Source organism: Cygnus olor, chromosome 1 (assembly GCF_009769625.2).
Source record: "Cygnus olor isolate bCygOlo1 chromosome 1, bCygOlo1.pri.v2, whole genome shotgun sequence".
In the NCBI taxonomy this organism is placed as follows: domain Eukaryota; kingdom Metazoa; phylum Chordata; class Aves; order Anseriformes; family Anatidae; genus Cygnus; species Cygnus olor.
The window spans coordinates 66,401,068-66,428,996 of record NC_049169.1 but is presented as its reverse complement, the minus strand read 5'-3'; the positions used below and the strand labels follow the sequence as shown (position 1 = coordinate 66,428,996).

The window sequence follows — 27,929 nt, the reverse complement described above, 5'->3', positions numbered from 1 at the left end:
CGCCGCAGCCTCGGGATGCCCCGCGTCACAGAATCACAGAATCACCGAGGTTGGAAGCGACCTCCAAGGTCACCGAGTCCAACCTCTGACCTAACGCCAACAAGTCCTCCACTGAACCATACCACTGGAAGCGGTACACAGGGTGACTCGGCACGCTGGGATGGAGAGCGAGCGTGACAGGAAAACTCTATGAGAAAGAAACGAGCTTTATTTACAACGGTGCTAAAACCGCCGGGACGGATGTAAGCGCGGCGGGACGAGCTCCTAACGGTGGCACAGCCCTGACGGCGACCTTCTGTCGGTGCCCGTTGTTGGCCGATGGCGCCGGCCCAGCGCCCCCAGGGGCGGTCCGGGGCGGGGCGGGGCGGAGCGGGAAGCATGAAATGGCGGGCGCGCGGCGGGGGCAGGGTGAGAGCAGCGCGGGGACGGAGCCGCGAGGGTCGGGGCTGTTGCTGCTCCCGCAGGGTGAGTACGGCGCCGTGCCGCCGCATCGGGAAGGGTCATCTCCGTACCCGGGAGGGGAGGGAAGGAGCGGGAAGACGGCGGGGCCAGCACCGGCTCGGGCCATCGCCGCTCCCCCGAGGCTTCCGCGGCCGGGCCGGGCCGAGCCGGGCTGGGCCGCCCCGGGCGGCCGCCGCGGTTCTCGCCCCCCCCGGTCCCTGTCCGGCGCCTCTCTCCCTGCGGTTCTCCCCCTTCCTTTGTTCCAGCCCGCTGAGCCCTGCCTTTAGCCGCTTTTTATTTTTATTTTTATTAACTCGCCGCCCTCCCGCCGCGTGCTGCCTGTCCACCCGCTGTCGCCGGTATCGCGATGGGGCTCCCCCCTTGCTGGCTCTGACCGGCCGCCAGGTCACCCCCGCACCGCTGCTGCTCCCGCAGCCCGGCTTTGTCCCCCTCGGCTGCCCTCTCCCAGCCCGTGTGGGGCTGTGCCGGGCGCTCTGAGAGCGGAGGGCTGCTTACCGGGGAGTGAACCCTGCGGCAGGGACCCCCGAGGGGCCGCTGCTTTCCAGCAGGAGGGGTGGCTGCGGGGACGGGGGGTGACAGCGAGGGAGCAAGGGAAGAGCGGTCCCTGCCCGCTCCTGCCTCTCGGAGCAACAGTTTGCGGTGACTTTATTTCTTTAAGAACAATATTCTATAGCCTTAACTAAAAATCGGGGCACCAGCGCCTCAGAACTAGTTAAACTATGCCAGTCTTTGTGCAGAAGGCCCGGACTCCTTTCAGAACAACGTGCCCACTGCTCTGATGTTTCCTGGGGTATCTGGGTCAAAATCTCATAGTACGCTTCTTTCACGGTCTCTCCGAGTTGCTTAAAAGCCCTTTGGTGGAGGAAGGAGCAAGGTGGTTCCCCAGCAGGAAATTATTTCTAAGGTGTGCTTTCTCTTTCCTTGTAAAGGACTTTTTGCAAAAGTCCACTTTTGTGTGTGTGGGGGGGAAATGATTGGGGTTCTCTTGTGAACTTTTTTTTGGTCTGTAGTCAAACTGAAACTTTTTTTCACCTGCTTATGAAAGCATAACATTATGAAAGATACTGGTTGAAAAGGAGGTTTTTCTGCATGGTCTTTTTTTTCCTGGCTTTTTTTATATAATCTTAAACCTTTTAAGAGCCTTCTTTAGGGTAAAGCAGCATCCCCTCCTTGTCATCTCCTCTGGGCTGATGGTGATGTACAAAACCGCTGGGGAATGCACTGTATAAAAATAAGTCAAATTAATAGTTTATTCACTGGAATTTCTGCAACCTGTCTCTTCCCATTATCCTGCCTTCTCTTCTAGCTCTCCTCTGTCACTGAGTAACTGATTGGCAGTGCTTAAGGACCAGCCAGGACAAACTCCCATTGTGCAGGTGGAGAGTGTAAGATTTGACTGTAAATCTTCTGAATAGGTTGCCTGTTACTAAGAAAGATGTGAAGATCTTGTGTTCTTACTTGCTTTCTCCTTCTAGTATATATCTGGTCATATCTGCTGAATTTAGGAAGGAAAAACAAGGCCATTTAGTTAGGTGGCTGTTGGGTTCCCACTAGCCCCTCGCCAATTTCTTATGACCACGTTAGGCCAGCTGGAGCTGGCACAGCTGGGCTTGCTGTGAGTTCAGCTCCATGCCTAACCACACACCGTCAGCAGGATCATGCTGCCTGTGCAAGCCTCGAGTCTCTGTTCTCGGGACTCACGTGCTTGCACCCAGCACTAGAAGGCTGTGTTTGAGTAATGTGAGTGCCTTGTAGAGGTGCTCAGTGTGGCTTTTGATTTCTGTTAACTCCAGAGCAGTAAGAGCTGTGGTAATTATAATTAGGGAAGGCTGGTGTGTGTGTGTAGTCTGTGAGCACTCCTAACTGGGGTTGGTTAAGCCAGGTTGTTTCCTGGTATTGTTTTTCCTGTGTAACAGGATGGCGGGGGTCATCCTCGCTCCTCAGAGGTCTAAGGAGCTGGCAGATCAAACAGACTATCCTGTGATAGGATGAAAATGCTTTATCTGGAAGCAGGCAGGTACATAAATCCTGTGACTGCCACCTCTGGAGACCTTTCCGGAGTGGCTTGGCATCTAGAAGTTATTGCTTCCCTAATTGCAGGGTGCATGGGCGAGTAGGACATAATACCTGTTACAGCCTTAAACTTGTGATAGCTCCACACATGGCCTGCTGACATAACTGTGGAGTCGTGGCTGTGAGAGGTAGGTTCCTTGATAAAGCTGCTCCTGTTGCCCCTGGATATGAACTAATAAGCAGCAGGGGGTTAGGGGAATCAGTTCAGCCGGTGGTTTTCTCTATTGAAAGGAATTGACTGCGAAAGAGCAGGTTTCATTTCGACCGTTTAGCAGTTCCTCAGTTGAATTTACCAGCAAATCTGATATTTCTTTGCATAGCACCTTCCTCTGGTTTTCTCTTAGCATGCTGTGGCTTTTTGTCTGCGTCAGATTGCACATTATTTGGAGCTGGAGTTATCTTCATATCTGTGTGCTGTATCAAGCCAAATGCATGCAAATATTTCTAATTAGGGAGTTGAACTTGTAGATTGACTGAAGGTGCAAAACTCCTACTTGAAGTTTGATCCCATTTTAGTTTTGGATGGCTTATCTTGGGATGAGGGAGCTGGGCTAGTTAAAACTCGTCAGTTAATGATTACAGGATGGATATAGTTGGTCCTTTCCCCAAAGATTTTGAATCTTTTTGACCCAAGCCAGAGAAGGGTAGAGGAAGGTAAAATGTAGAAAGAAATACTATGAGACGTGTGGAGCATCAGGTCTCCCTTTTGGGATTTGAAAGCAATCCGTTCCATAGCTTCTGTGATTGCCTTGATTTGTACCAGATGCCTATAGGGGAAGGTGTCCTGGCATCCTGCTGTTACCCTGACTGTAATGGGAAGTGAACCGGACTCTGTAGCTGCCAGTGCCAGGCATTAGACACCTTACACCAGGATGAGATGGCATGGGTTGTTCCCAGCATGATTTTTGGAGCAGTTGCTCAAGGGTAGGGCACAGTAGTGTGATAATGTCTTTTTTTTTGTACCCATTTTTGCAACAACTACTCTTAAGAGTCCTCTAGTCCCACCTCCCTTCGGTAGACCCCTGGCTTAGTTATAGTGTTGGGACTGCTTTGGGTGTGTAGTAATTTCTGTTCTTGATCCAGTCACCTGGCTTTCCTCGCTTTGCACCCATACAGCACTTCTTGGAGATGACAAAGTGTGCCTCCTGGTCATGGTGGGGTTTGGCTGGGCTGTCCTTGGTGGTGAATAAGAGGAAAAGGTGGTACGCTGCAATATATCCTTATATGTGACACTCCCCACAAAAGGGGAGAGGGGTCACTGTGGCTCTAAACACCTTTTACGTTGAGTGTTTTGCTCAAAACTTGACTTCAAAATCCCAGGCCTCTTACTCAGCTTTGGCTAAGGTGTGAGCAGGGAACCTGGGCTGGATTTTTGTTAGTGTCAGCAAGCCTGCTGTGTTTCCTGTCAAAGCACCCCAACCTTTGGTTAGTTCCTGCTATGTCCTCACTGGTGAATGAACAGGCAGTGACCGTGTCTCCCTAACTTACTGGGGCGTTTCTTTCATCTCCTTAAAGGAGGAAAATAAGTTAATTTATCAGCGTAACCCCCGGTGGTTTGGTTTAACTCTTACTATACCCTTAGATTACCAGCTGTACAAAGCGAATTTGCTTGGATCAGCTAGCTGCTGTATTTTGGTTTTGTTTTTACGTTCACTTTTACACTTGGATTTGGTTTTGCATTCACTTTCTGGGACAAAACATTAATCTGTTTCCTCTTAAGCTAAAACTGAAAGTGAAATAGGCTGCGTTATTTTGTGCACAGTCATGCTTTTTCTCTTAGTAAAATCCACGCTTTTCCGCAGCGCTCACAGACCTACAGCCAGAGAGCCCGAAGCAGTGTCAAGGAGAAGATTGATGCGGGTGCCGAGAAGTCCTGTGCGGCAGTAAGAAATGGTGTTCCCCGGGCAGCTGCTTGGTAGTCCTGCTGCTGCAGTTTCTAAACAGCTCCTGTTGCACTCCTTTGGCAGAATATTCTCTTAGCTGTGTGTTCTTGTTTAAAGGTGCTTAACAGAGATTACGCTTTCTTTGTCCTCACAATGTTGATGAGGAGTTGCTGTTAAAAGGGTTTAATTGGGTCTGTGAGTGCTGTGTTGTTACCATTGCTTTTGATTGCACAGTTTGATGAATGGTTTGCTCTCTGAGGTTCTGGAGGATGCCTTGGCTCCTGTCTTAAGAGATTCCATCGAGGTGACTCCTTTTTTTTTCTTTTCCCCTGGCTTCACCTGTTTAATTTCTGTGACAGGAGTGAGAGTTGGAAATAAAACACAAGCGGACCAGCACACTTCGTGTCACCAAAGGAATGTTGTCAGGCTTCTCTGAGGATCGTCTGCTTGTACTGATGCATGGTTGCTTTCTAAAAGACAGAGGTGTTTATAGCTGTGGTGTACTTGACCTTCAGAAGGAAGGAAGCCCGTTTAAAATGCATCGTGGTGTTTTGCAGAAGTTCTCAAATACTGAGGTGGTGCTGTGCATGCTGTCAGAGCAGCTAAGCGTGCCGTTGTGAAGATCTGTCTTTGTACCTCTTTTTCTGTAACCGCTTAAGACCCTCTCTTTATAGAGGGCTTTCAGAGCTGGGTAAGGTGAATGGGCTCCACTTAAATTGGCCTGGGGTGTAGCAGCTGGTCTGCAGGAGGGGTGCTGAGAGGAACCTGTCCTGTGCTCAGCACTGTTGCGCAGTATCTTGGCCAGTGCCCTGCTGCCGATTGCATCAGCAGGCTTGTTTTTGTTCAGCAGGGAACTTTGGTCGGGTTCCCTTATGACGTACTGTTCCTTGCACACCTAGTCCCAAATGTCCCCTGCTGATCCAGCATTTAAAATTCTGTGCTGGGAGCATCTTTGCAGCTTCTGTTTTTTAGGAAGCACCGTGGATACTCCTTGTACTGGAGTCTGGAGTTCTTGTCCGGTAACATGGTCTGGAGCGTGCCACTGGTAGTGTCCCTATGTCTGTCTTTCCTTACCAGTTCCCTTCCTTGCTCATGTGATGTCGCAGTTAGGCAAAGTCAGCTCACTTGCATTCTTTACTGGCGGTATCAGCTGTGAAATGTCCCTAAGTCGCAAGGTGAAGTGGCACTGCTGACTTTCTGACTGATCCGTGCTCATGCTGGCACGTGTTAACAGAGTATGGGTGTTCAAAACGAGGAGGTCTTGTCCTCTAGTTGGCGTGACAGTTTCTGTGTCCAGTCCTCCTTTCCAAGGTCTCTTGGTTGCCAGCAATTGTCTGAGCTTGCCCAGGTGGCACCTGAGTTTGTCAGAGCCATTGCTGCCAGGTGGCAGAGGCTGCCTGCTCCGTCCCTGGGGCTGGGCGCTTTGTCCCTGCTCGGCTGCAGCGGCAGGCCGGAGCGCAAGCAGCTGGTGCTCGTGCCCCCAGCAGGGCCATCTTCTAGATCTGGAAGAAAACCTCTAACCTGACACCGCCATCTGCACAGGCTCAGTCTCAGATCAGCATAACCACATGCGCTGCAGCAGTCAAGATCCAAATCTTGCACCTTCCTTTTTGGGTGTAGAGGTCCCCAAAACACCGAGACGCGCAGATTCCCTTTGGGTCCAGCTGAATCCAGGTTCTGGCTCTAAGCGTTGGGGCAGTCCAAGCTGCAGACTTTGTGCTGACTAAACCCGGCCCTGGTGCATCCGTAGGCTGGCTTCTGAGAAATGCTGAACGGTGTTGTCGTGCTGCCTCCAGCACTGGTCTGATAGAAAAACCACAGTCATCACAAGGGCCTACTTCTTCCTTCTTTTCCTCTTTAAAGAGGACTAGCAATGCGGCAGTGCTCCTTCCTGTTCACTGACGGTGCCACCTAGGGACTGGGTGAGAGCATTTTGAGCTGAACGAAAATTAAGGCTGATGAGGAAGTGGGATGGCTTTTCCCACTAGGAAGTCACGGAACTGCCTCTGACAACTAGAGGATTGCTGTAACTCGTGTAGTCAGCATAATCTCCAGCCAAAAGCACAGAATTAAAAATAATGCGAAACCTCTGGGAGACTAAATGTATCTCTAATAAAAAGGTCAGTCTAAAACTGCTCTTTAGAAGGTCTCCAGTACAGCTTTTCTTTCAAAAAGGGGAAGAAAACCCCCACTGAGCCAGCTGCAGTGTGTCTGAGCCCACCTGCACAGCTGGGGATACTTACTGTCCAGGCTGAGGCGTGCCCTTAGTGCTGTGTGAGAAGAGAAGAAGCCAAAGAGAAACTGTTCCAGCTAAGGAGCTTCTGTTGGTGCCAGGCCTTGGTGTCCCATTTACAGCACCAGCGCCACAGACTGCTGGGAGGTAAGTATGCAATGAAACTGTTAGGAGCAAAAGTATTCAACATGTTTCAATGTATTTTTTTATCAACAGCCTTATGGGCAAACAGCAGGCTTCTTCTTTTCCTTTCTTTGCTAGAGTGCTTGGAAGTGGTGTTGCTCACAAATCTTAGAGGAGGAAGCAAGCTGAAGCTGAAGGCGAGAGAAACAAAAGCCGACAATCTCAAGCAGTTGGCACTCGTGCTTGGGAGTGGGAGGGATGGATGAATTTAGGTGTCTCCTGTGTTCCTGACGGGCAGGGTATCTTCCCAAAGAGCCTAGCAAATAAATCACAAGTCATGGGGTTTGTCCCGTGCTGTGCCACAGACTTGCTGGCATTTCAAAGTATTCTGCCCCATGGCTTGCCAGCTTTACCACTTCTGAAATGAAGCCAATGATATATCCTCCCTCTGAGACACGTGCATGGAAAGCGCCTGTAGTTTGGAAGCTGCTGCCTATGATGGGAAGTTCCCGAGAAACCCGAAGCCAGTAGCTGCGGTATTAGCCAGAAGGTACCAAGCAAGTGATTTGGTTTCGTGGTAGCACGTGTACAAAGGCTTGTTCAGCCCCTCCTTCACCTGGCTGATACTTTGCGATATCTGTCTGCCCTCCCCAGCCCCTCACCTGAGCTCTTCTTTCCGAAGCCTTAATGAAATCCTTACTTTAGGAGGACAGCAGGTCTCAGGGGGGTAAAAGCTTGGGGCCTTCTAAGAGCTGTTAGAGGCTGGCATGTGCTTTGCAGGCTGAGCAGTGATGAGGATAGATCTTTGGTGGTCAGGATAACATGACTTGTTAAACTTGGTACTGCCTCATTTAAACTTTTTTTTCAGATCGATAATTTTCCTTTTTACTGTGGATTTTCTCCCTCTCCCCTTGCAAAGCCTGAGGTGCGTGTGCAGCTGCTCTGTGAGCAGTCAGGCTTCTTCCACAGCTAGAGTTATGGGGAAGGAGCCTGGTATCAGCCCCTAGCTGGGCCGTGCAGTTCCTGTTGGATTTGTGTGCTAGAAAGTGTGTGTGGCAGAGCGGTGGGGGATTCCTGGGGACCTTGGGCTGTACGATGTGGATTTTGTTTACACAGAAATGGCTCTGGAGGTGTAAAGGACAATAGTCTGGCACAGCTCAGAAATCCTCAAATAAGGAACTTGGTAGATCTGTGACATGTTTGACTTTGCAGCACTGACTCATGTAAAGCAGTCGTGCCTGTGGCATGCTTTGGGGAGCGTCGTGAAATCGAGTGGCGAAGGTTTGAAATGTGGATTTAAAATGTCAGGAGACAGGGCAAGTTGCATCAGCTCCAAGTGCCCCAGTGTCCCTGTCTGTAAAATGATCCCTCCTTCTGTAAAGGGCTCTGCAGCTCAACAATGAAGCGTTTGCCTGCCAGACAGGTAAAGGCCACCAGGTCCAGAGATGGACAAACAGGTACTGTTCCCTTTACTCCACAATGATGTCATCCTGACTGCCAAAAATAACTTCCTTATCTCCAGCTGTCAGGCAGAGAAATCAATGCGCAGGCTGTAAGCTCTCCCCTTCTTAATGACTGATGCCTTTTCACGGCTTCTGCTTTGGAGGCTTGAATTTGCTCCTAACCCAAACGTGAAACAAAGATAAGTATCTTGACAGCTCGCACAATAAGTGCTTTGACTGATGGCGGGGCAGTCTGGGTGTTTGTACAGGATGTGTCCTGGAATCTAGACAAGCTGTTACAGGAGTCAGTGCCACCGACTGCGGCTGAGAAGTGTTTGTAACCAGGCGGTGTCTGGTACAGCTGGGGGTGGCTAACCACAGGCCAGGCTGGGAGGAGAGGTGAGGGATCCGAGGGAAAAGTGATGGCAGGCAGGGGCATTGTTCGCGGCATGGATTCCTTTCTGCCTCGTCTTGGGGGTGCAGTGAAAGTGTGGAGGGGGGATGAAAGCTGATTTTGCTCAGCGCTATTGCTGTGGGGGTTCTGGGACCTATTCATCTTTATGGCTGCCCTGAGAATAATGGCTGCTACTGAGAATTTCCCCCAACAGCAGAACTCTGTGCTGCTCTTAGAGCAGGTGAAACCTTTGTGCGCTTTGCGGCTGTATCATGTCTGTGCATAGCTCCTCCCCTGGGAAGAGGAAGCCGTGTGCTTGCAGCGGTTGCTCTTGGATTAGCTAATGTGTGGCAGTGTACGACCCCTCAGGATGCACACAATACCAGCTGAGAAGTGGCGTTTGCCTTGGAAGAAGCCTCAGAGGCTTGCTGTGGAGGAAGCCACCACAGGATTCTCTTGTGAAAGCTGGGATGTGTGAGGTGACGATGTGAGCTCTGCCATCCTGTGCTGGCAGGCAGCTGGTGATGGATGTGCTGCTCTGCCTGCAGTCGTGTTCGTGTAGCGCTCAGCCTGTGTTGCGACAGACACTGCTTAGGTGGGCAGGAGAGGATCGAATGTGGAGGTGTGTTAGCAGGTTAACAGTTGAGTATTTGTGCTGGAAGTCGTCATGGGACTTAAAAGAGAAGTGCCTTGGGAAAGTGATCACCGTGGTTGTTTCCAGCTGTTGGATCCCAGGAAAAGCCTAGGGTGCGTGCAGGTACATTTACATCCACAGAGGCCCATGCAGCAGCTTTTGTGCAAGAGCTACAGGGAAGCGATGCCCTTGCTATTTTAGACTCTGAGTTTATCTTTTGAGGTCAGACCCCTTGTGGGAAATCTGTTAGTCTTTCAGCACGTTTCAGTTAGGAGAAATGCTTGTTGTGTCATGTCCTTCATAGCCCCGCAAGAGCACACAGTGGCTTTTAGGAGGAATTTTGAATAACTTTGCCTCTCTATGCCCATGTGTTTTCCCCTTTTGAGCAGTGAGACTCCTTGGATGCTTTGCTCTGTGTTAACACAGGACAGCTTTTTCTTCTGGTGCACAGTTTGAATAGGAAGGGTTTCTTATGCTATTTTTTTAATGTTTTTGCTTGTTTTGTTTTCCCACCCGGAAGTTACCTGCCCTCAAGTTTCAGTGATTCAGCTCTGCTGGTCTGGCACCGTTTCAGTGCACAGCTCGTAATCGAGCAGGCAGTGGCCACTGAGGTATGGAGGGGAAGGAAATAAGGAGATGAGAGAGATTTGCCACTGCATAAATGGTAACAAGGAAGATCAGCAGACTTACAACTGCAGCTCTGTTTATCAGTGGCTGTTCTGCTGAGTGTCTTCTTGACACAGTGCTGAGCTGCAACAAAGACTGAAAGAATAATGCATTTCAAATACATTGGTATTTTAACTCAAAAATCATCCTCCATAAAATACTGTAAGACTTCTAGCAGTTGTAAAGCAGCCTTAGCAGGTGATCTAGTTTTACTCTGAATCTGAGTACAGACGGAGTTTGTAGTCTCCATCTCTATCTTATTTTCATTTTCCTACTAAAGATACTGTTCATCCCATAATAGGCAACTTCTTCCATCCATTGGGAGACGTCTTAAAATCTTGATCTACAGCTACCAGGATTCAAAAGCTTTAATGAATTAAAATATTCAGATGGCATTGGTATGATTGCATTTGATTGTTCAGGGGGTTGCTCTTTAAGGGTCTGATTTTTTTTTGAGATGCCACTAAGGAGTTTGACTTCTCAGGATGAGCTCTGTGAATATCAACCCCTTGTATTGATTCAAGGGAGTTACCTAAAATTTGAGGCCTCTGGAACTACTAGTTAATTATTTTTTTAAAAAAGCTTCCTATCTCTATAGTAGAGAGCCATTTTGTGGCAGGAAAGAAGTTATTTTTTCCTGTTCTCAGGTGTGTTTTTGACCGCCCAAGTGGAACTTGTTTAGCCAAAGGCTGGAACCCCTCGGGGGCTTTCACTGCCTGGGTGGTGATTGCTTGATGTGGGAAGAGCTCGTGAAAGTACCAGCTTCAAGCTTCTTTGTCTCAATTTTTTACCATATAAGTACTCGAGCGCAGTGGGGGGATTTTGTTTGTTTTGTCTGTTTTCTTTTCTCTTTATGGCAGTCCCTTGGCTCAGCCCAGTGGACAGGAGTGGACAAACCTCTCAACTTGCAGTTAGGACAGGTGATTTTATTTTTGTGTTTTTTAAATATCTTTATTTTTGTGGGTTTGCCCTGATGAGCGTAACTTAGATAAAGTGGAGATGACTCCCAGAGGGAAAGGGGATGAGATGATCCTCCATGTATTGCAGGTCTCTCCCTGGGAGGAATGCCAGGGCAGGGGCTGCTCAGCCCTCTTCCCCCTGCATTGAGGCTCCTGTCCTTTCTGCCATGACCAGCTTATGTGCTTTTTTTCTTTGAAAAGCACAAAGAGCTTTCCAAATATGACGATAGGATGGTCAGAGCTGTAGCCAGGGAAGCGAGGCTTGCTGCAGCTTTCCAGGAATTCATGCGAGGAGCGTGCACAGGCCAGCAGGCTCCAGCGCCCCTTGCTGGCTTTGTGCGCTGACGAGGAGCGGTGCAGGCAAGGTGCTTGCTTGGGCATGCCCCAAGCTACTGTGCCCTGCCTCTCCAGCCCTACCCAGAGAAATGCCTATGGGCATGCTCGGGGGGGGAAAAAAGTCTGTGTGTGTCCAGAATAGATCTTGGTTCTGCTAGATTTGTATTTGCTGATTTGGGGGTGGAGCAGGGTGCCTGGTTTCCTTTCCGGACTGGAGTAGTCTGTGCCTCTCTTTTAGAGCAAGGAGTGGGGGAACACAGTAGTGCGTTTCTCTCAGGCTGTCTCTTTTTTATGAATATTTGGATTGTGCCAAGGGGCTTTCCTGTCAGCGTGAACTAGTGTGCCAAAAACAAATTAAAAAAATCTAGGGAATCCAGATTTTTTAAAGCCACAGTTTGAGCTTTCTGTAGAAAGTTGTGACAGGTGACAAACACCGCAAGGTGTCTCGACTCCTATTTCCATTCCATCCTCCTTTTATAAGTAAGAAAGATGGTTTCTGTTCAGGCTGACACCTTGTTTAGTCTATCATCTCCTGACTGTACTCAGCTGACCTTCCAGCGGATTTCTGGAATTCCTCTCCGTGGGGAAGGAGCAGGTATCCTGTAGCGCTTTGTCTAGGTCACGTGGAAGCAGTCTTCGTGTAAAGTTTTGCAAGAGAAGTCCCACTCAGCTAGTTTCACTTGCACATCTGGATGCTTACTTGTGCACAGGCTGTAGCTCCTGGGGCTCGAGTGGCACCGCACGCCTGTCGAGCTGCAGGACACCTGCCCTGCATCTGCACTGCCGTGCCCAGCGAGGATGGCCTCGCCTCTCCCCTCTTGAAAGAGGGGGAGATTTGTTCAGCATGTACTCGTATTCCAGAATTAGAACCTGAGCCCAAATTAGTCAGCGTGGGTTAGTCTGACCAGTTGTGCAGTACTGCTGTGGTCCCATGTGAAGCTTTTGGCATCGGCTGGAGCTGGGTGGGGATGACAGTCCTGGGGGAGCCCACGATCGCTGCGGGTGAATGTGGGATTTAAGGCAGATGTGATGTGGGCAGCACAGGCTCAGTACTACTTCAAGCCTCCTGTGGTCTCCTCCATGACAGTTCAGGAGGTGGTGTTTAACTCGGCAGGCATTTGTGTCAAAGGATATCCTCTTTTCCCTAGTGGTAACACAAATGCCTCTGTTGTGGGCTGAAATGCTTTGAATGGAGAATGTTACATAAAAAATCTGCAAGTTGAGGCTTTGCTCAGCTTACAGGTAAGTTGCTGATCTGGATGACTCCTGAGGAGCTTGCACAAAGCCAAGGTCCTGCCGCTGACTTAATGCTAAATTCCCAATTTCCTCTTGATTCTGGGGATGCTTTATCAAATTCTCCAACCGTAATCAACGTCTCTCTCTCTTCCAGCAAAGACAAAGCCCAGGAGAAGGGTCACCCTGTCTTGTTGCAGAGCTCCTGTCAGGTCCCAGGAAATCAGAGGGGACTGCGTTCTAACCAGGCAGCACCTCCTTAGGTGGTAGAGGTGAGTGGCAGCAGTATGGATTTGAACCGAACAGAGAGAAATGGCGTGGTGCAAAGCGATCTGTTTTAGGAAGCCAGAAGTTTAGCATAATGATTAAGTGAAAAGAAGAGCCGATGGCTAAAAGGCTGATGTGGGCTACTGTGTTTTTTAAAGTATGTTTGAGGTTGTGTTTTGGTTCTGGGGACTTCTAAGAGTCTTTGAAAAGCTGGGAAATTCCTGGTCTCTAGAAGCTGTTACTGTAGTTTCCTTCAGAGTTTGAATTCATTTCTGCTTTCACTTCCTCCCTATTTTCCCACCTGCACACTTACCCCTCCACAACTGTGTTTTAAATAATTACTACAATAAATTAGGGTCTGTCATTGTGAGTCCAGATTTTGGTGGCTAGCTGGTGATCTGGTCAGGTGGGCTCTTGGGTGCTTTCACCCCGTTTGGGGTCAGCAGGTACCTGTGCAGCAGCCAGGCTATTGCCTGGGGTGAAGAAGGCTGGGTGGGAATGCAGTGCCTGTTTTCAGCCAGGCCCTGCTCGATGAGAGTCAGAATTAATTCTGCATGTGGTTTTGGGGCTGTTGCACATGAGGCAGCAAATGCAGATTTCGAACTGCATTCCTCCCCTCTTGTCTTGGCCTTTGCTAGGTAGTCCTGTGTGCCTGGTGCTTGCTGTGCTGCTCCAGCACCTCTCTGCCCTGTGACTTGGGCTACCAGGTGTGGCTTCTTGGGCTGCCGGTCTGGCCAACCAGTAGCCACACCTCTCTGGATGAGAAGGGAGCACTGCGCTCTTACCAGGCCCCTTTTTTTGGCGGGTGAGGGAGGCCACCCCTGAGCATGCTCTGAGACCCCTCCCTGCACGCCTCTTCCCTTGGCACTGCCTGGGTGTAAGACAGACTGAGGGCTGTCAGCCCTGAGCACCCACCCTGGGGGCAGGAAGTTGTGAGCTGTTGTTTTTCCCACTTCTGCCAATCAAACCTCTCTGGAGGCCTAGCAGAGTTTCGTTGGTGTGACTAAAAGCCTTTGACACTTGATGCCCTCCGTGTTCCTAGATATTTGTTGGAAAAGTGTTGAAACAAGCCTGAGTATACGCATGTATCTCTGCGTGTGGGGCCTTCTTCATAGGCAGCGCTTTCCAGAGGCGTGGATGTGTGTGACTGTGAGACAAGGGCGGACCCATAAGCAGGACTTCAAGATACGTGTATGTGGGAGTTATTTTTTGCCTTTCACCATTCATTCTCACTCTTGCAGGGCAAGGACTTTGATCTGAAGCAGAGGGTGACAAGAGTTGCTTTGTTTCTGAACCTATCATGGAACAGGTTGGTTTCAAATGTGACTGAAGTCAGTGGTTCTCTTGTGCGCTTGTTCTGAGATACCTTGAAGGGGATGAGTTTCAAAAAGCATGGGCTCATCTTCCTCAGAGTTCATGCTGGGGTTTCTGGTGCTGCTCTTCTCCATCATGAATACAAACAAAAAGCAGATGGAAACATCTAGTTTGCAAGCTGCTTCCTCATTACCTCAGTGTGAGACTTGAGATGCAACTGACTTTAAGAGCCTACAATGTCTGATTAAGCAGCAAATTATGAGAACTAATAAACCAACTGACACGTTGCTGCGATCAAGTAGTGTTTTGTGTGATATTAAACACAATCCTGAAGCTACTATTTATCTCACACAAGTCTTGCTAAACACTTAAAATAAACCACTGTTGAAATGTCTGCCACTGTCTGTACCACACCTTAATGTTAAGGTACAATTCTAGCCCTCTTTCTTCTGCCTTTCCTTAACTCTTCTGACCATAAATCTGATGACAAGTCCAGTGGGTTGTTCGGGGGATTGTTGCTGGTGTCCCAGTGAGCATTGCTGCTGTCTGTAGACACCCATGCTCAGATCATGGAAGATGTGCTTTCTCTTGATACTTGATCGTGCACCTTACTTTCCATTTGTTTCCATTTCCAGATGTGTTGCCCTTGTTGTTCCACTTCTTTGCCCAGTCTCCTCCCAAGTAAATATGATGCCACAGGCATCTGAACGGGTTTATTGTGGACCTTGTCTAGATCCCTTTCAAAAGGGAGAAGAAATGCAAACTGTAGATTTGGAGGCTTATGCTGTTCTCTCCGTTCCCCACCTTGTTACTGCTCTGCTCTGATATTTAAATGGGGAGCTGTTGGCTTCCTTCAGTACAGGAAGCAGAACGCCCAATTCCCAAATACCTTTGAAATGCAGATCTGTGAAAAGAAGCGGGTGACTTGTACTGAGTACACAGCTGTGGTTTAGAAGAAGAGATCTGATCAGGGATTTAGTCCATGCCAATGCTGGAAACATGCAGGAAGAGGTGAGCTGATGCCTCCACTGCGGGTTGGTAAGAACAGAGCCATCTGGTGTTAGCCATCAGACAGTTCTGTGTGCGCGCACATCCAGGAGTTGGCATCAGTTTGCTCAAGTCTTGTCAGTTGGGCATCATTATGCAATGGGCCCAAAGGAGGCCAGAAGAAGGTGCTCACCAATTGGAAAACAGAATCTGCGCAGACCTACTGAGTGGGACATGGGCTTAACAGTGATTCCTTTATGTTTAGGATATCCATAGCGATGGATTTAACCAGATGGAGCGCATGCTATTGTTTGCTTTCCTGGAGGAGTCCTCTGGTTGTGAGTTTAAAGAGCAGCTGCCATCCCTACGAAGCCAGGGGATTGTGTACCCTCTGCAAGACATTCTCTACTGTGATGGTGATGGCGAACTTCAGACCGATGGGAATCGGAGTGGCCACTTTCAGAACGGTGAGCAAGGTGAGTGCTCTTTTCTCCTTCCTACATGCCTTCTCTGAAGGTCGCAGGCTTTTTTCCTTCCCCTCTTTACTCTTCTGCAACAAACCATCAGTAACGTTCTCTCCACTGAGAAACTTCAGAGTTGATGGCTGTGTTGGTTGGAATTTTAATCCTTGGGGTTAGACAGCTAGTGCAGTGTATCTCCCTGTGGATTTCAGGAGCACCTGTCACCCTGGGCAGCCTGTCTGCAGCACATCAGACAAGGGGCACAAAGCTGGCAGTAATGATTGCTGCCCTTGCTGTGATCTTAAGCAGTTCTGCTAGCCTCACGCTGCTCCTCAAGGAGTTTGAGCACTTGGGCTAGGCTTTTGGAGCAACTCTTTCTGGTACTGAATGAATCCCTTTGTGCTGTACCAGTGTGGCAGAAATGGCTTCTCAGTTTCTTGTGCTGCTCCTGTTTCACTAGCCATGAGCAGCGTGGCGGCTGCCCCTTGCCCAGGATGTGTCAGCTGGCACACTGATCTCAACCCAAGTAGCACAAAGAGTAACTGCTACAGTAAATATGCGTCCATCATGTAAAACTGTATTGATTTCACACCCCAAAGCAACAATGGGAAGCTCTGCCAAAAGGAGATGCTATGTTTCACACTCTGTTCCCTTTCCCTCCCTAGACAGGGTGTTGGCTGTAGCTGTCCTGCACAAATCTTGGCTGGATATGTTCTGACTCCCCTTCTCAAGTTTTTTGTTTAGGGTAATGCAGCACTTTGCTTACACTACACCTTAAAAAGCTATTTGCTTCTTAAGCAAATGTCTGGCAAATGAGTTGTTGGCTGCACAAGCGACCTGTAGTACAGGCAGCTGTCACAATAAGGGAGAAGACTGGAGGTGGGTGGGGAGGAGGCTGGTAATGGCGATGGGCAAAATGCCATGGGTCAACTTACCTGCACTGAACCCAGTCTGACTGCAGCCTGTGAACTAAATCCTGCTGTCTGTGTTGGCAGTGTTTGACCCTGAGGTAAATGAAGAAATTGTCCGGACCATTGCTGCTCAGCTTGCTGAGATTGGAGACCAGCTGGATAAAGAAATCAAAGCAAAAGTAGTAAATGATCTAGTGCAGCACTTCCTGAATGAGAATCTGTCTAGAGAGGTGAGTGAAAAACAACCTGACTAGTAGATCCACTTCCAGCTTGCAGATCCTTCCTGCTGTAACTCAGAAGCATCAGGCTTGTAATGTATCTATTTGCTGTTCTTATGCCTTAATTATTGCAATTTTAACATGCAGCCCTAACACTAACCTTTGATGCGAAGATTTTACTTGAGCTGATGCTGTGATGGACCTGTATGCTGTGGCAGCCTTTGCCCTGCTAAGTGGGTTACTTGTGCTCTTTGTCCCCTTTCTGCAGATGAGGAAACAGAGGTAGTTGTGGACAAGGACTGACTTTCAGAGGTAGCTTGTCCTTTATTTTGTTGTCTCAAGGGTTTATCTTTAAAAATCAACTGTCTGGTTAAGGTTCAGTATTTGTCCTTAAGATCTTTGAACTCATGCTGGGGCCTGTATGTCTGTTGCTTGTCACATGCTCAAAACTTGAGCACTCCTAGAAGCTTGGTTTGTGTTTATTATGGTACACTGTGAGACAGCAAGTAGTGAAACCCAGTGCTTCCTTCTATAGCGCCTTAACCCTTTAGCTTACAGGCTGTCAGTGTTGGGAGTAGCACTGGGTTTGGCCTAGATGGGTGACCTGCTAAAGAGGCCTCTCTGGGTGGCACCTCCCACACTTCAGTGCGGTGTCTGTCCCACCAAATGGTGTAATGTGGCTTGGTCCTTGGCCCAGCATCTACCGTGCCTCACTGCTCTGCACGGGAAATAATTGGAGGCCTGTGGTATTAAACCTTCCTCTTAAGGATTGGATCCACATCTGGATCCAGAAGCACAGTTTGCTTCCCCAGAGCCTTTTTGGCATCTTCAAGATATAACTGGTTATTTGGTTTGTTTGTCTTTCTCTGCCTGTGATGAAGTTTCCTATGCTCCAGAAGCTAGTGCTGCCTTTGATTTGAGGGTATGCCTTTTCTGAAAAGGCAGGACTGAATTTTTTGGGGTGTTTCTTTTGTTCTGACCCCTAGCACTTGGAAGTACACAAACTGATAGCATTCCCCACTCCTTGGGTCTTGCTGTCCACCCAGTTAGGTTCCAGGCTTCATCTTTATTGCCTAAGCTTTCAGTCCTTGATAAGGCAGAGACAAACATGACCAGGCAGACCTTGATTTTTTTTTCAAACTAGTGGTGTAGCTTGATGTGTGCATGCACACATGTCCTGCTTGGGAAACTGATCCTGGGAGCAAGAGAGTGTTCTGTGCCTGGACCCTGTCTCCAGCTCTTGCCTGTTTGAAGGCTTTTCTTTGAAACTTGCCTTGTTGTCCCCACCTGAGCTGGTGCTGCTGATCTTCCCTCTGTTTAAGGTAGGTTCCCCTCACCTGGGAGCCCAGGAATCCTGGGTCATTTCAGGACCAGGCAGGCTAGGTGCAAATCCTGGGGAGGCGGGGTGGCTGTTCCTCCCTGAGCACCTGAGGCGCTGTCTGAATCTTCCAGTGTTGTTTCCGTTGTTTTTTGTCTTGGGTGAGCAGCTGAGCTCTGAGGTACCATCCTTACTGCCACCAGGGGGATGCCTGGGAAGGAGCACAGCACCTCGTGGGGTGCCCCTACAGTCATGTGGGTCACTGGCATGGTGCTGGCTGTGCCAAGACCCCTTTCTCCCACAGCTGCTGCACTGACACCCTCTCTTCCCTCCACACAGGAGATAACCCGGTGCCTGTCACAGGCTGTGGAAGTGCTTGCGAGAGCCATCCCCTCAGACCTGGAACGAGAGAAGGCCATGTTGGTGCTAGCAATGGTCTTAACTAAGAAAGTGGCAAATAAGGTGCCCTTCCTTCTACAGCGTGTCTTCAGCACCACTGTGAACTACATCAGCCAACACTTCCACGGCTACGTTGCCAGAATGGTGAGTGCTGTCACACAGCCCTGCGGCTCTGAGAGTTACAGCCAGACTTGAATGGCTTAGGTCGTGTCCCACGGGAGTAACCAGCTGCCTGCGCTGGGCTCTGGAGGCTTGGTGGGGAGGAGCTGCCCGTCCCTTGCAGAGCTCTGACAGCCTGATGCGCTGAGCAGGGTGTCACTTCTGCTTGCCCCAGTCCCGCAGCACCAAGCAGACAAGGGATTTATTTTGTAGGGCGGAAAGATGTGAGGGGTTGCCTCTCTTGTCCATGCAGTCACCCTAGTGGCAGAGAGGTGGCCTGGGTGTGGAGTGCTGCAGGGCAGTGGGACAGCAGCCCCCAGAGCGCCTGGATCGTGTCTGCCTTGCAGTGCTCATGTTACCTGCCCGGCAGGAAGGGGCAGCGGCACTTCAGTGTTGCTTGGCGCTGCCCTCCCCTTCGCTCAGCTTAGCCTGAGGGGGCTGAGCTGCTGCAGGAACCTGTCGCTGCTTTAAGAGACCGGCCCCTGTGCTGTCACGGAGCAGGGCGGGCAGGCAGATGGCTGCATGTTAATGGGGAAACAGAAGCGGGGCCCTGCTCCCCTGGGACTGCTGGTGGCCCCACACCCCTGCCATCACAGCAGAGAGCAGCGCTGGGGTGATGGCAGAGGCGCAGCACAGCAGGTGGCGGAGTTGAGGCAGGCTTTGTGGAGCTGGAGAGGCAGCGCTGCAACAGGCCCCTGCCTGCTCCCCTGCAGCACAGGCCGTGCTGCCTGCAGCCCCCAGGGAGGGTAAGGCAGCAGCACAGGGCTTGTGGCTGGGGCGAGGCTCTGCGGCTGCTGATGCTGGTTCTGTTTCTTTCCCTCCAGCTGCACGAGTGAGAGATCTCCAGCCCTTGGTGTGGAGAGCGGGTTTCTGAAGACTTTAACATCTGGATTTGCTCAAATTACTTCTGTTCTTAACTTCTGAAATACAGCTGTGAAAGGGAAGGCAGAGCTTTGTAGATAGGCTTTTGTAGACTAGCACGGCAATGATGGTAGTGTAGGCTGCATGACAGGCCTGCCAGTGCCTGTAAGGTAGAGTGCTTACCCTTGTCTATTTCACCAGCTTGGGTTTTTTCTTCTCCTTTTCTTCCCCTGTCCCTGTTGGTAGCAGATGTAGTGCAGGGAGGGTGCGGTGGGCACTGAGCTGTCCCTCCCTGTGTTTCTCCTCGCCAGCTGATGGGTTCTGCAGGCTGTTGTGCTGCAGCTGGGCCCTGCCATGTGTGAGCCCTTCCCAAGAAGGCAGCGAGCTGTAGAAGGGGTGGTTTATCAGCACAGCCCACCATGGCCTGCGTGTGTGTGGGGGATCAGCTCCATCTCAGAGGGGTGCTGGCAGCAAGCAGCCTTTAAGAAAGTAGGGGTGTCTGGCTGGGGATGGCTAAAGTGAAGGTGCTACATAATCAATCTACATCAACCCATGGTTGCTTGAAAAATCAAAACAAACTTTAGGTACAAGGGTGAATTGTCGGGGGGAATGCAGTCTGGCTATGCTGGAGGAAAGGTAGTCTTTAGCTTTAGCACAGCTTGCCAGAAAGAGAGAGAAGGTAACAGCCGTGTGCCCGGCAGTGTACCTGGCATCTCTTGTCAGCAACCTCTTGTGGTTTGTGTCTCAGGTTCAGCTAACAAATGTGGACTCAGGGTCTTTGATACTTGTAGCAATCACACACAAGGTGGCTGAGGTTTTGCAGGTGATTCAGCTGCCCCTGAAGAAACTATGTAAATACTTTAGTGTTTTTGCTCATTGTTTTTTTTAAATAAAAATTGTCTGTTCTCATAGCAGTACACTTAAGAATGTGAATTTCTACCTGTTTCTTTCTCAGAAGCTGTCAGTCTTTTGCATGCATTCTTGTGCCATTCTCCTTATGATGCTGCTAGTGGTAACACAGCTGCACTCTGGTCATGACCTTGCATAATGAAAATGACCTTTATATTTCGTTAGTGTCTGCACTTGAAGAGGGGGAAGGAGGAAAAAAACACAACCTAGGTTTTGTTTTTGAAAACTGTACCATTTATTAAAGTGCAACCTGGGGGCATGGTCTTACAGCAGTGTCCCAGTGGCAGAGGGAAAAAGGTACATACCCCTTCCCTTAAAGTGAATCTAGAACAACGAAGCTGGAAAGAACTTCCTTTTAAAGGTGGAAACACTTTTATTAACCAAATGGCACAAGAAGCTTTAGACAGTTTTCCCTAAGAGGGCTGCACTTGCATACTAAAAGGAATAATATGACCAGTTCCTTGGGCAAGGGGTGATGTCAGGCCCCTTCAGGGTCTCTTCCCCCAGGCAGTCCTCTCAGGAACAGAACCTGACATCCCTTAAGTCAGCCACTGCCTCCTGATACCCAGCAGAAGCCTAGTGGAAGATTTCTCCAACATACACGCATCAGAGTCAGTCTCATTAGACTTTGCTACTTCAATCAAGTGGGTTTTAGCTTGATGCTTGAATAAAAGCTTATACTGCAAGTTAAAAATGGGGAGATACCCCCTAAAGGTATAGCAATAAGATGCATCCTCTGCAGCTTGTTCTGTCCAAATCAGTAGTGTTTCCTTGCCTCCCCTGCAAATACTGCAGGGAGATCAAAAGCAGCTTCCACTGGAAGCTCACTGTAGCTCCCTCTCCTACAGCATACCCATAGACTTCTAGCTAGGAGGAAGCAAGTCAGCCTACCTAAGAGACGGAGACAGGGTCAGCTCTGATTAGAGAAAAAAGCGATCAAGTCATCTGAGTGGGGCGGTGAAGCTGAGCGGTGTGTTCTGGTTCCTCTGGATGTATTGGTAACACCACAGCCCATCCCTTCCGAGCTGCTGCAGGTTTCACTCCCCAGCCGAATACACAAGCTGAGAGCATTCACAGCAGCAGCCCAGCCCAGGAGCCATGGCATAAAGCCAGCCCTGTGCTCCCTGCTCTGGAGGGGGCTCATGAGCTGGTGGTACTAGTGTGAATACTGGTGGATTAAATGCTAACCCTGCCCGCCCCCCCCCCCCTTTTTCTTCTTTGCATGGCAATACCTAGCTCACACTTTGAAGCGCAGCACAGATGCACACAAAGCGCCGCTGCTCCTGTAACCGCCCTAGGTCTGAAACTAGGCAGACCGAGCCACGTGGCAGTCCTGCACAACTTCCACCATCAGCAGGAACAGGACATAACGTGCCTCCCCTCACCATGTTTCACTGGAAACACGCTCTCCTCTTGTGCAACCTGCTGGAGTACAAAATGCATACAGGTGGGTCACCTTTCACTGTGGGTCTGGAATGAGGCGGCCTGATGAAGGCCTGTGCTATACATACCCACGGCCGCTGTGGGGGGAAGGGTAGGGGAGGTGCTCACTTCTCTCCCTCCCCCCAAAATGTTTCACAGCAAAAGACTAAAGTACAGGCTCAGATACAAAGTTTGTAGCATGAGCATGTGCTGGTTCAGTGAACGAAAGCCTATGCTGCCAGAAGCACTTCTACTTTAGCCAGGATAACAACATCTACCTTACTAGGGCTTTGCTACTCCTACCACACCACTGTGGCTACAGGTAGGGAAGGCTTTATGCTCTTGGATCGTTTTTGTCTACTACAGTCATTACAATGAAAAAAGACTAAGCTGCTCAACTTCACTACTTTTTTTTTTCCCCTCCATTTGTGCCCATCAGAAAGCCTAGGTTAGTTTAAAAATACAGTCCAAATCATTAGGCTAGCTGCGATCAGAGCTACATGAAAGGAAAACAGGCTTCCCGCAGCACAACATGCCCTATGCAAAAGTGCTCAGCACTACAGCTGCCAGCCTGCCCTTGAGCTGCAGACCCCAGAGCACAGACCACCCCCCCCCAGCCCAGACGCGGATCAGGCAGGTTGGACAAAGCCAACTGTGAGCACCACACCAGCAGGCACAGCATCATCCATCCCACACTTAAACTGGCATCCAAAACCCAGTACGACACAACAGCAACTGCACTTCTGCTTCGTCGGCTGCTGTTCAGGCAGGTAAGTACCAGGAGCAGGCAGGTGCTTAACGGGTCAAAGCTGAACAGTCTGCAAGCGTGTGCTGCTCTCCTGGCTCTAGCTTGCTCCTTCATTGGGCCAGCTCTAGTACTTTAAGCAGCAGTTCTCGTCAATATTTAGGCAGCCACGTTATCCCTAGGAGCCTCTCCTGCCCTATTCAAGGGGCGCAGGAGCCTGCCCTGCGCTCACGCAGCGCACAGCTGCCCGCTGTGCTCCTTACGTCCCTAACTCGGGCCATGCTCCCAAGCTGAGTCTCGGCTGTGTCCAGAGGCACTCCAGAGGGCAGCATTTCACACATTTTGCAGCTCCAGCCCTTTGTTTTATCTCAGCTCGATGTGCTGCAGCCCAGGATAAGGTGAAGAAGAAAGAACGGGTCTAAGGTAGATACTTCGTTAAGGTACAGGCCACTCAAGGACATAATCGAGGCACTTTTGGGAAGGGGATAAGTAACACAAATGGGAGCAATTCTATATGCCTTTTCTTAAGTATATAGCTACTGCCTTTGCCAGCTGCAAGAGAGGTTGCATCATGAAGTTCAGGGTAAATAGACCGTGCCATTTAGGATTACTTTACTATACTCAAAGATAGGAAAAAGCGCTTCCATTTTCTAGTTCATGCCTGCAACAGAGCATGGAGCCTGGCACTCAAGTCAGTAAGAACGCTGCTGTCTGAGCCTACACAGCCCCGCTGGTGACTTCCAAAGGGCCTGTTCCAGCTCTGACCACAGGACTCCAACCTCAGTAGAATCCAAGTTCATAACCAACCCTTCTAGCTAGTGGAGTGTTCCTAGAGGAAAGAGAAATACATGACAGATTTTCTTTCTAAACACACAGGGGGACGGGGGAAGAAAAGGTACAAATGCTTCTTGAATTGTCAAATCTATAAGACCCTAAAGATGGGAAGAAAACAAGAAGGGGCCACTCAACCAAATTACAAAGCAGTGCAGCTGATGCAAAACACCAGGTATTCAAAGCTTTCACACCACCATGAAAATGCTTAACAACAACCACAACATTTCTTTTCCTTACTACCGCTGCTGCCTTCTTCAAACTACTGCGTACAGAAAAAGATGCTTACTTAATGTCCCATCAGGCTCCTCACATCAGTAAGCTAGGGACTTTTCCCTAGCAGATTTATTGTCATCTGTCCTGTACTCATCTCCTACACTACTAGTAAAATAACCACATACAGAGAAGAGCCAAAGACAGAGAAGAGCCAAAGGAACAACTTGCCCCCCCCCCCCCCCCAAATTGCACACAAGTTATCCATCATATCCAAAAAAAAAACATCTCTGCTTCAGAGTGGATTTAGGTACTTGTGCATAACCCACTGAGCAGCTGCAGATGGGGCATTTCCCAAACAGGTGCCTCACCTTCAGTAAGGAGATGGGGTTAAGAACAGCCCCATTCCCAGCAGCAACGTGCCCGGCAAGGACACAAAGCCACCAGCAAAGCAGCAGGCGGGGAGGCCTCTCCTGCCTCACCAGGCAATAAAGCAGCCCTTTCCACCTGGCACCAGCCTTCTACCCTCAGAGCTCACACCACTCATCAATAAACACTGTTGTGACACGTGAAACGAAGCAAAACTGTAAACACTTGCATGTCTGTGACAAAAGGAGCATAAAGACGCCTCTCCCCAGAGAGGAAAGCCCCCATGAGGTACCAAGAGGGAGAACTTCGATGGAAGAAGGCCGGCACGGCACAGCAATGAGAGGGCACATGAAAAGATGCAAAAAAAAAAAAGCCAATTCTATTTTGCAACCTAGTGTATGTTTAGTTTTTATGCTGATTTTTTTGTTTTGTTTTAAGGATAACCTGCTACCTCTTACGCGCAAGCAAAAGAGCCATCTATGATCAACACTGGAGTCCAGAACACCCGAGCGAGCAGCAGTACATATGTAACACTCCCTCCTCTCTGCATTCAACCTCACACAGTTCAAAATCCAAGTTTTCTACAAAATCCACTCTCAAAAAAAGCTAAACAAAAAAAATTCCCTAGACTCTGCCAGGTTCTTACTGACTTACCAGCATACTGGGATATGGGGTGGGATAGGAAAATGTGGCAAGGATATGCTAAAATAGAGAATATGCTAAAATCTCTGGATTATCAGATTACTTAAGAAACAGGCTCGTTACAAGAAATACTCTAGACAACGTTGTTTAGAAATAAAGTACCTTGTGTTTGTGCTTTATGAAGAGTAAGCTTATACAGGAAGCTCACATTTCAATTTCCGTATTATCCCAAGTCCCCTTTCACCTACCTCCATCTGTTCTAAGCCACAGTGCCAGCATAAACCCTCAGAGATGCATCAGTAATTCTGCCTGGAAATCTAAGCTCCGGCCCAGAGAGCTGCAGCGCAGACAAGGACAGACACAGACGTGCGCTGGAAGAGGACCACTTGCAGCTGGATCTGATGTGACTTGTGCATGGTAACACGTTCCGGATTTCTCTTTACACACATTGGAAATGTTGTGACTGCAGGAAGAGGGGGTTGTATTTTTCCAAAGCAACTTCCTCATCATTTGTGAACCTGCAAATTTAGCCAGTTACAGGTTTGGAATCGCAAAAGAAATTGCACTGAACAACACTGCAGGTCAGCTCGGGAACGGACAAACAGGAGACGTTTAATGCTGTTCTGCGTAGTTACTAGAACCCACTGCTCTGTGTACCTGGGATTCCGTCACAGCCAAGACCGAGTTACGACTAAACACACTGCGCTTAACCTGGGAACGACAATACAGACCGCAGCAGGATACGGGGCAAAACAGCGTTTAACCTCTGAATTTCACAGGGGGCACCAGCGCCCCTTTCACACACAGTTTTCCAAATCTTTGCTGGATATACTCTGGTGTCAAAGCACTCATCAGAATGGCACCGTGTCCAGCATGAATTTGCATCTCTGGTAACTCGGGGGTGGCAGTAAGGTGGGCAGGCAGGAGCATAGCAAATGGATTCTCAAACCAGCGAAGCGCAGCGCAGCGTCCCTCCCGCCCTCCTCAGCAGCCAGAAGCGCCCTGCTGCGCCTCTCCCCCAGGGACACCAGGGTGCTCGGAGAGAACACAGCGACAGAGGCAGCATCTTTATAGGACGGGGGCTTCAAGAACTGTTAGGGGCCAATCCAGGTGTGAGCAGAGAGGTAAGAATAAGCACTCTCCCACTTGGGTTTAGGGGGAACCTGCGAGGTTACGAGGAGCAGTGCAGTACCTGAGAGGAAGCCGAGACAAAAGGGAGACCAGCCTCTCGCTACAGGACTCGGGTTCACTAACGTTTTGTTAGGGAGGGCTCGGGGCGCAAAGGGAAGTGACAAGACAGCACAGCTGCAATAGCGGTCAGTCTGAGAAGCCAAAAACTCCAGGGGTTGGCAGCAGCTGGCTCTCCCCTTCCCCTGGGGATTCTCCGTTCCAGTTCCTAGAGTACAAGCACCCCTTTCTTCAGCACCTGCACTTAAGTTCTTAAATTTGCAGAATTTATTATTATTATTTTAAAAATACCCCTGTACTTTAATCACGAAAAACCAGTCCCCGCCCCAATTCTACTAAAAACATGATTGTCCATAGCTGGAGGCTTATTGAATGACCTCACCCCGTCACCATTACGTTACTCAAATGTCCAATTAAACAGCAGGCGGCTCAACCTTTAGGTAACACAACTACAAAAATTGGATCGTGCTCTCTTCTCTCTCCCTCCTCCTCCTCCTCCTCCAGAGAGCTCTGTTACTTTTTTCTAAGCGCCAGCGCTACTCCGACCGCCACAGCTAGTATCGCCACTGCAGCGGCCCCACCGTACAGCAGTATAGATTTCCCTTCTGGCAATAAGATAGGCTTCTCCTCTGCAGCGGAAGATTTCTCTTCTATTTCTTCCAAACGGCCCTCTTTCCCCACTTTTTTTTCCCCTGGTAGCAGTATTTTCTCAGGTTCTGGTGCAGCCTTTTCTTCTGATGGGGCTAACTTTGGGACAGGTTTACTTAATATGGGGATTTCAGGTTCAACAAGCTCTTCAGCTGCTTTTCCCTTTTCCTCCTGTTTTGTACGCGGAAGCACGGAGGGATGTGCTTTTTCAGCCACAACTTCAGCTTGAGGTGGTTTTACTTCCTGTAAAGAAGCAGGGGGTTCTGGAAACGCTGCCTGCATAGTCTCCGCAGCAACTGCCGACACCACCGCTTCCTCAATCCCCTCCGGTATCTCTTCCTTCTCCACGTGAACAATATCTGAGTTGGAAGAGTTGTTCTCGCTCCTCTCTTCGCCCCCTCCGTTGCTGTCCAGGCTTTTGACTTCTTCAGGATCCATGGCCACTTGCTGCCAGGACTCGGGTCCCAGGGAGACGGGCAGGCTCTCCGTGTGCCAGCTCTGGCTCGCTGACAGGGAGACGGGCAGGCTCTCTGACTGCCACGACGTGGTCACCGTGGGGGACTCCGGGGGGCTCACCTGTCCTGAGTTGTCGCTGGTCAGGATGTAGATGTCATTGCTGTCCTCTGCGATGAGGCCGGGGTACTCCTCCTCCTCAGATTCCAAACTGAAGACCGTCCCCTACGAATGAAAAGGAGGAACAACACATGAGCAATGGCTTCAGCATCACGTGCCCTGCACGGGGAGGAGGAAGACACCTGGGAATTTAGTAAGGCTGGCAGAAAACTGAGAGGGCCTCTGCAGGAGCAGGATTTGTCTGACCTACGTTACGGAAGAGATTACAAAACCCAGCCGGTGCAACCGGGACTTGCAGGGAATGGAACCCCTTTGAAGAGCTTTGCTGTGAGCTCCTCCTCGCCCTGCAGTCACCTCATCACTGAGTACATCACCAGAACACACCATTTGGGCATTATTGCTCAGAGAAGAAGAAACTGAAGTCCAACAAGCATGTGAGCACAGCTGAACACCACTTCCCTCCCCGTTTTGTGCACATGCTCTGTATTGCTTCTCTGTCTAACAGGGTTTCTGTACGTTAATTTTATTGCATTTCCTGTGCTATCTGAAGCCTGCATCCCTAATTTGTACCAGCAAGCTGCAATCTACACTAATTCTAGTAATTTACTAAGAACTGATTTTGCTGTTCTTAAAATGTCACTTTCAAGTCTGACATTACAACTCTGGCCACGCAACTTAAGTTAAACCAGACAAATGAGCACAGACATCCTAACATGCAGACAGGGTTTCTTGGATTTTATTCAGCTAGGTGAAATCTGTAGACACCCTAAAAACCAGGCTCCAGTTAGAGAAAATGCAAGTGTAAAACACTGACTGATTCCCTCCCTGTAGAAGGAACAGCATTGTTGAGCCTAGTCATGTATAGACTGCTGAATTTGTAGCACGGAAGAGATATGCCTTAGGGGGAAAATTAAAAAGTGGAAAAAGAATTATGTGCAGAAGAAGAACCTAAGACGTGCACGATACCAAGAACATAAAAACAACAGCTAGGGGCCAAGAGGAACCCCAGAGTTTGATATGCCATATAGTCAATGTCTGTGAAACTAGAAGCAAAGG

General features: G+C 49.5%; 2 protein-coding genes across 7 annotated transcripts in view; one reads left to right on the top strand and one right to left on the bottom strand.

The window, feature by feature from the left end:
- The first annotated feature begins 22 nt into the window (after positions 1-22).
- On the top strand, positions 23-24,180 carry BID (BH3 interacting domain death agonist). Of its 3 annotated transcripts, none has more exons than XM_040562838.1 (7): positions 23-242; positions 12,596-12,710; positions 13,947-14,014; positions 15,272-15,482; positions 16,463-16,608; positions 18,254-18,457; positions 19,297-24,180. In XM_040562838.1, the coding sequence occupies exons 3-7, from the start codon at positions 14,006-14,008 to the stop codon at positions 19,306-19,308; spliced, it is 582 nt and encodes a 193-aa protein (XP_040418772.1). In that variant the 5' UTR covers positions 23-242; positions 12,596-12,710; positions 13,947-14,005; the 3' UTR covers positions 19,309-24,180. The 3 variants fall into 3 exon arrangements, with proteins under 3 accessions (XP_040418772.1, XP_040418765.1, XP_040418781.1); XM_040562831.1 differs by lacking the exon at positions 23-242 and adding an exon at positions 307-465; XM_040562847.1 differs by lacking the exons at positions 23-242; positions 12,596-12,710 and adding an exon at positions 13,454-13,471.
- The window catches only part of BCL2L13 (BCL2 like 13), a 43,809-nt gene continuing 37,339 nt past the window's right edge, over positions 21,460-27,929 (bottom strand). For all 4 annotated transcript variants that reach the window (XM_040562786.1, XM_040562797.1, XM_040562806.1 and 1 more), the window contains one exon: positions 21,460-26,978. In XM_040562786.1, coding sequence (XP_040418720.1) covers positions 26,166-26,978 — 813 coding nt within the window. In that variant the 3' untranslated portion in view covers positions 21,460-26,165. The remainder of the gene's footprint in view (positions 26,979-27,929) is intronic.

Coding starts and splice junctions, on each gene's coding strand:
- BID (XM_040562838.1), top strand. Junction 15,483..16,462: donor CTTTCAGAACGGTGAGCAAG/GTGAGTGCTCTT, acceptor CTGTGTTGGCAG/TGTTTGACCCTGAGGTAAAT. Junction 16,609..18,253: donor ATGAGAATCTGTCTAGAGAG/GTGAGTGAAAAA, acceptor CCCTCCACACAG/GAGATAACCCGGTGCCTGTC.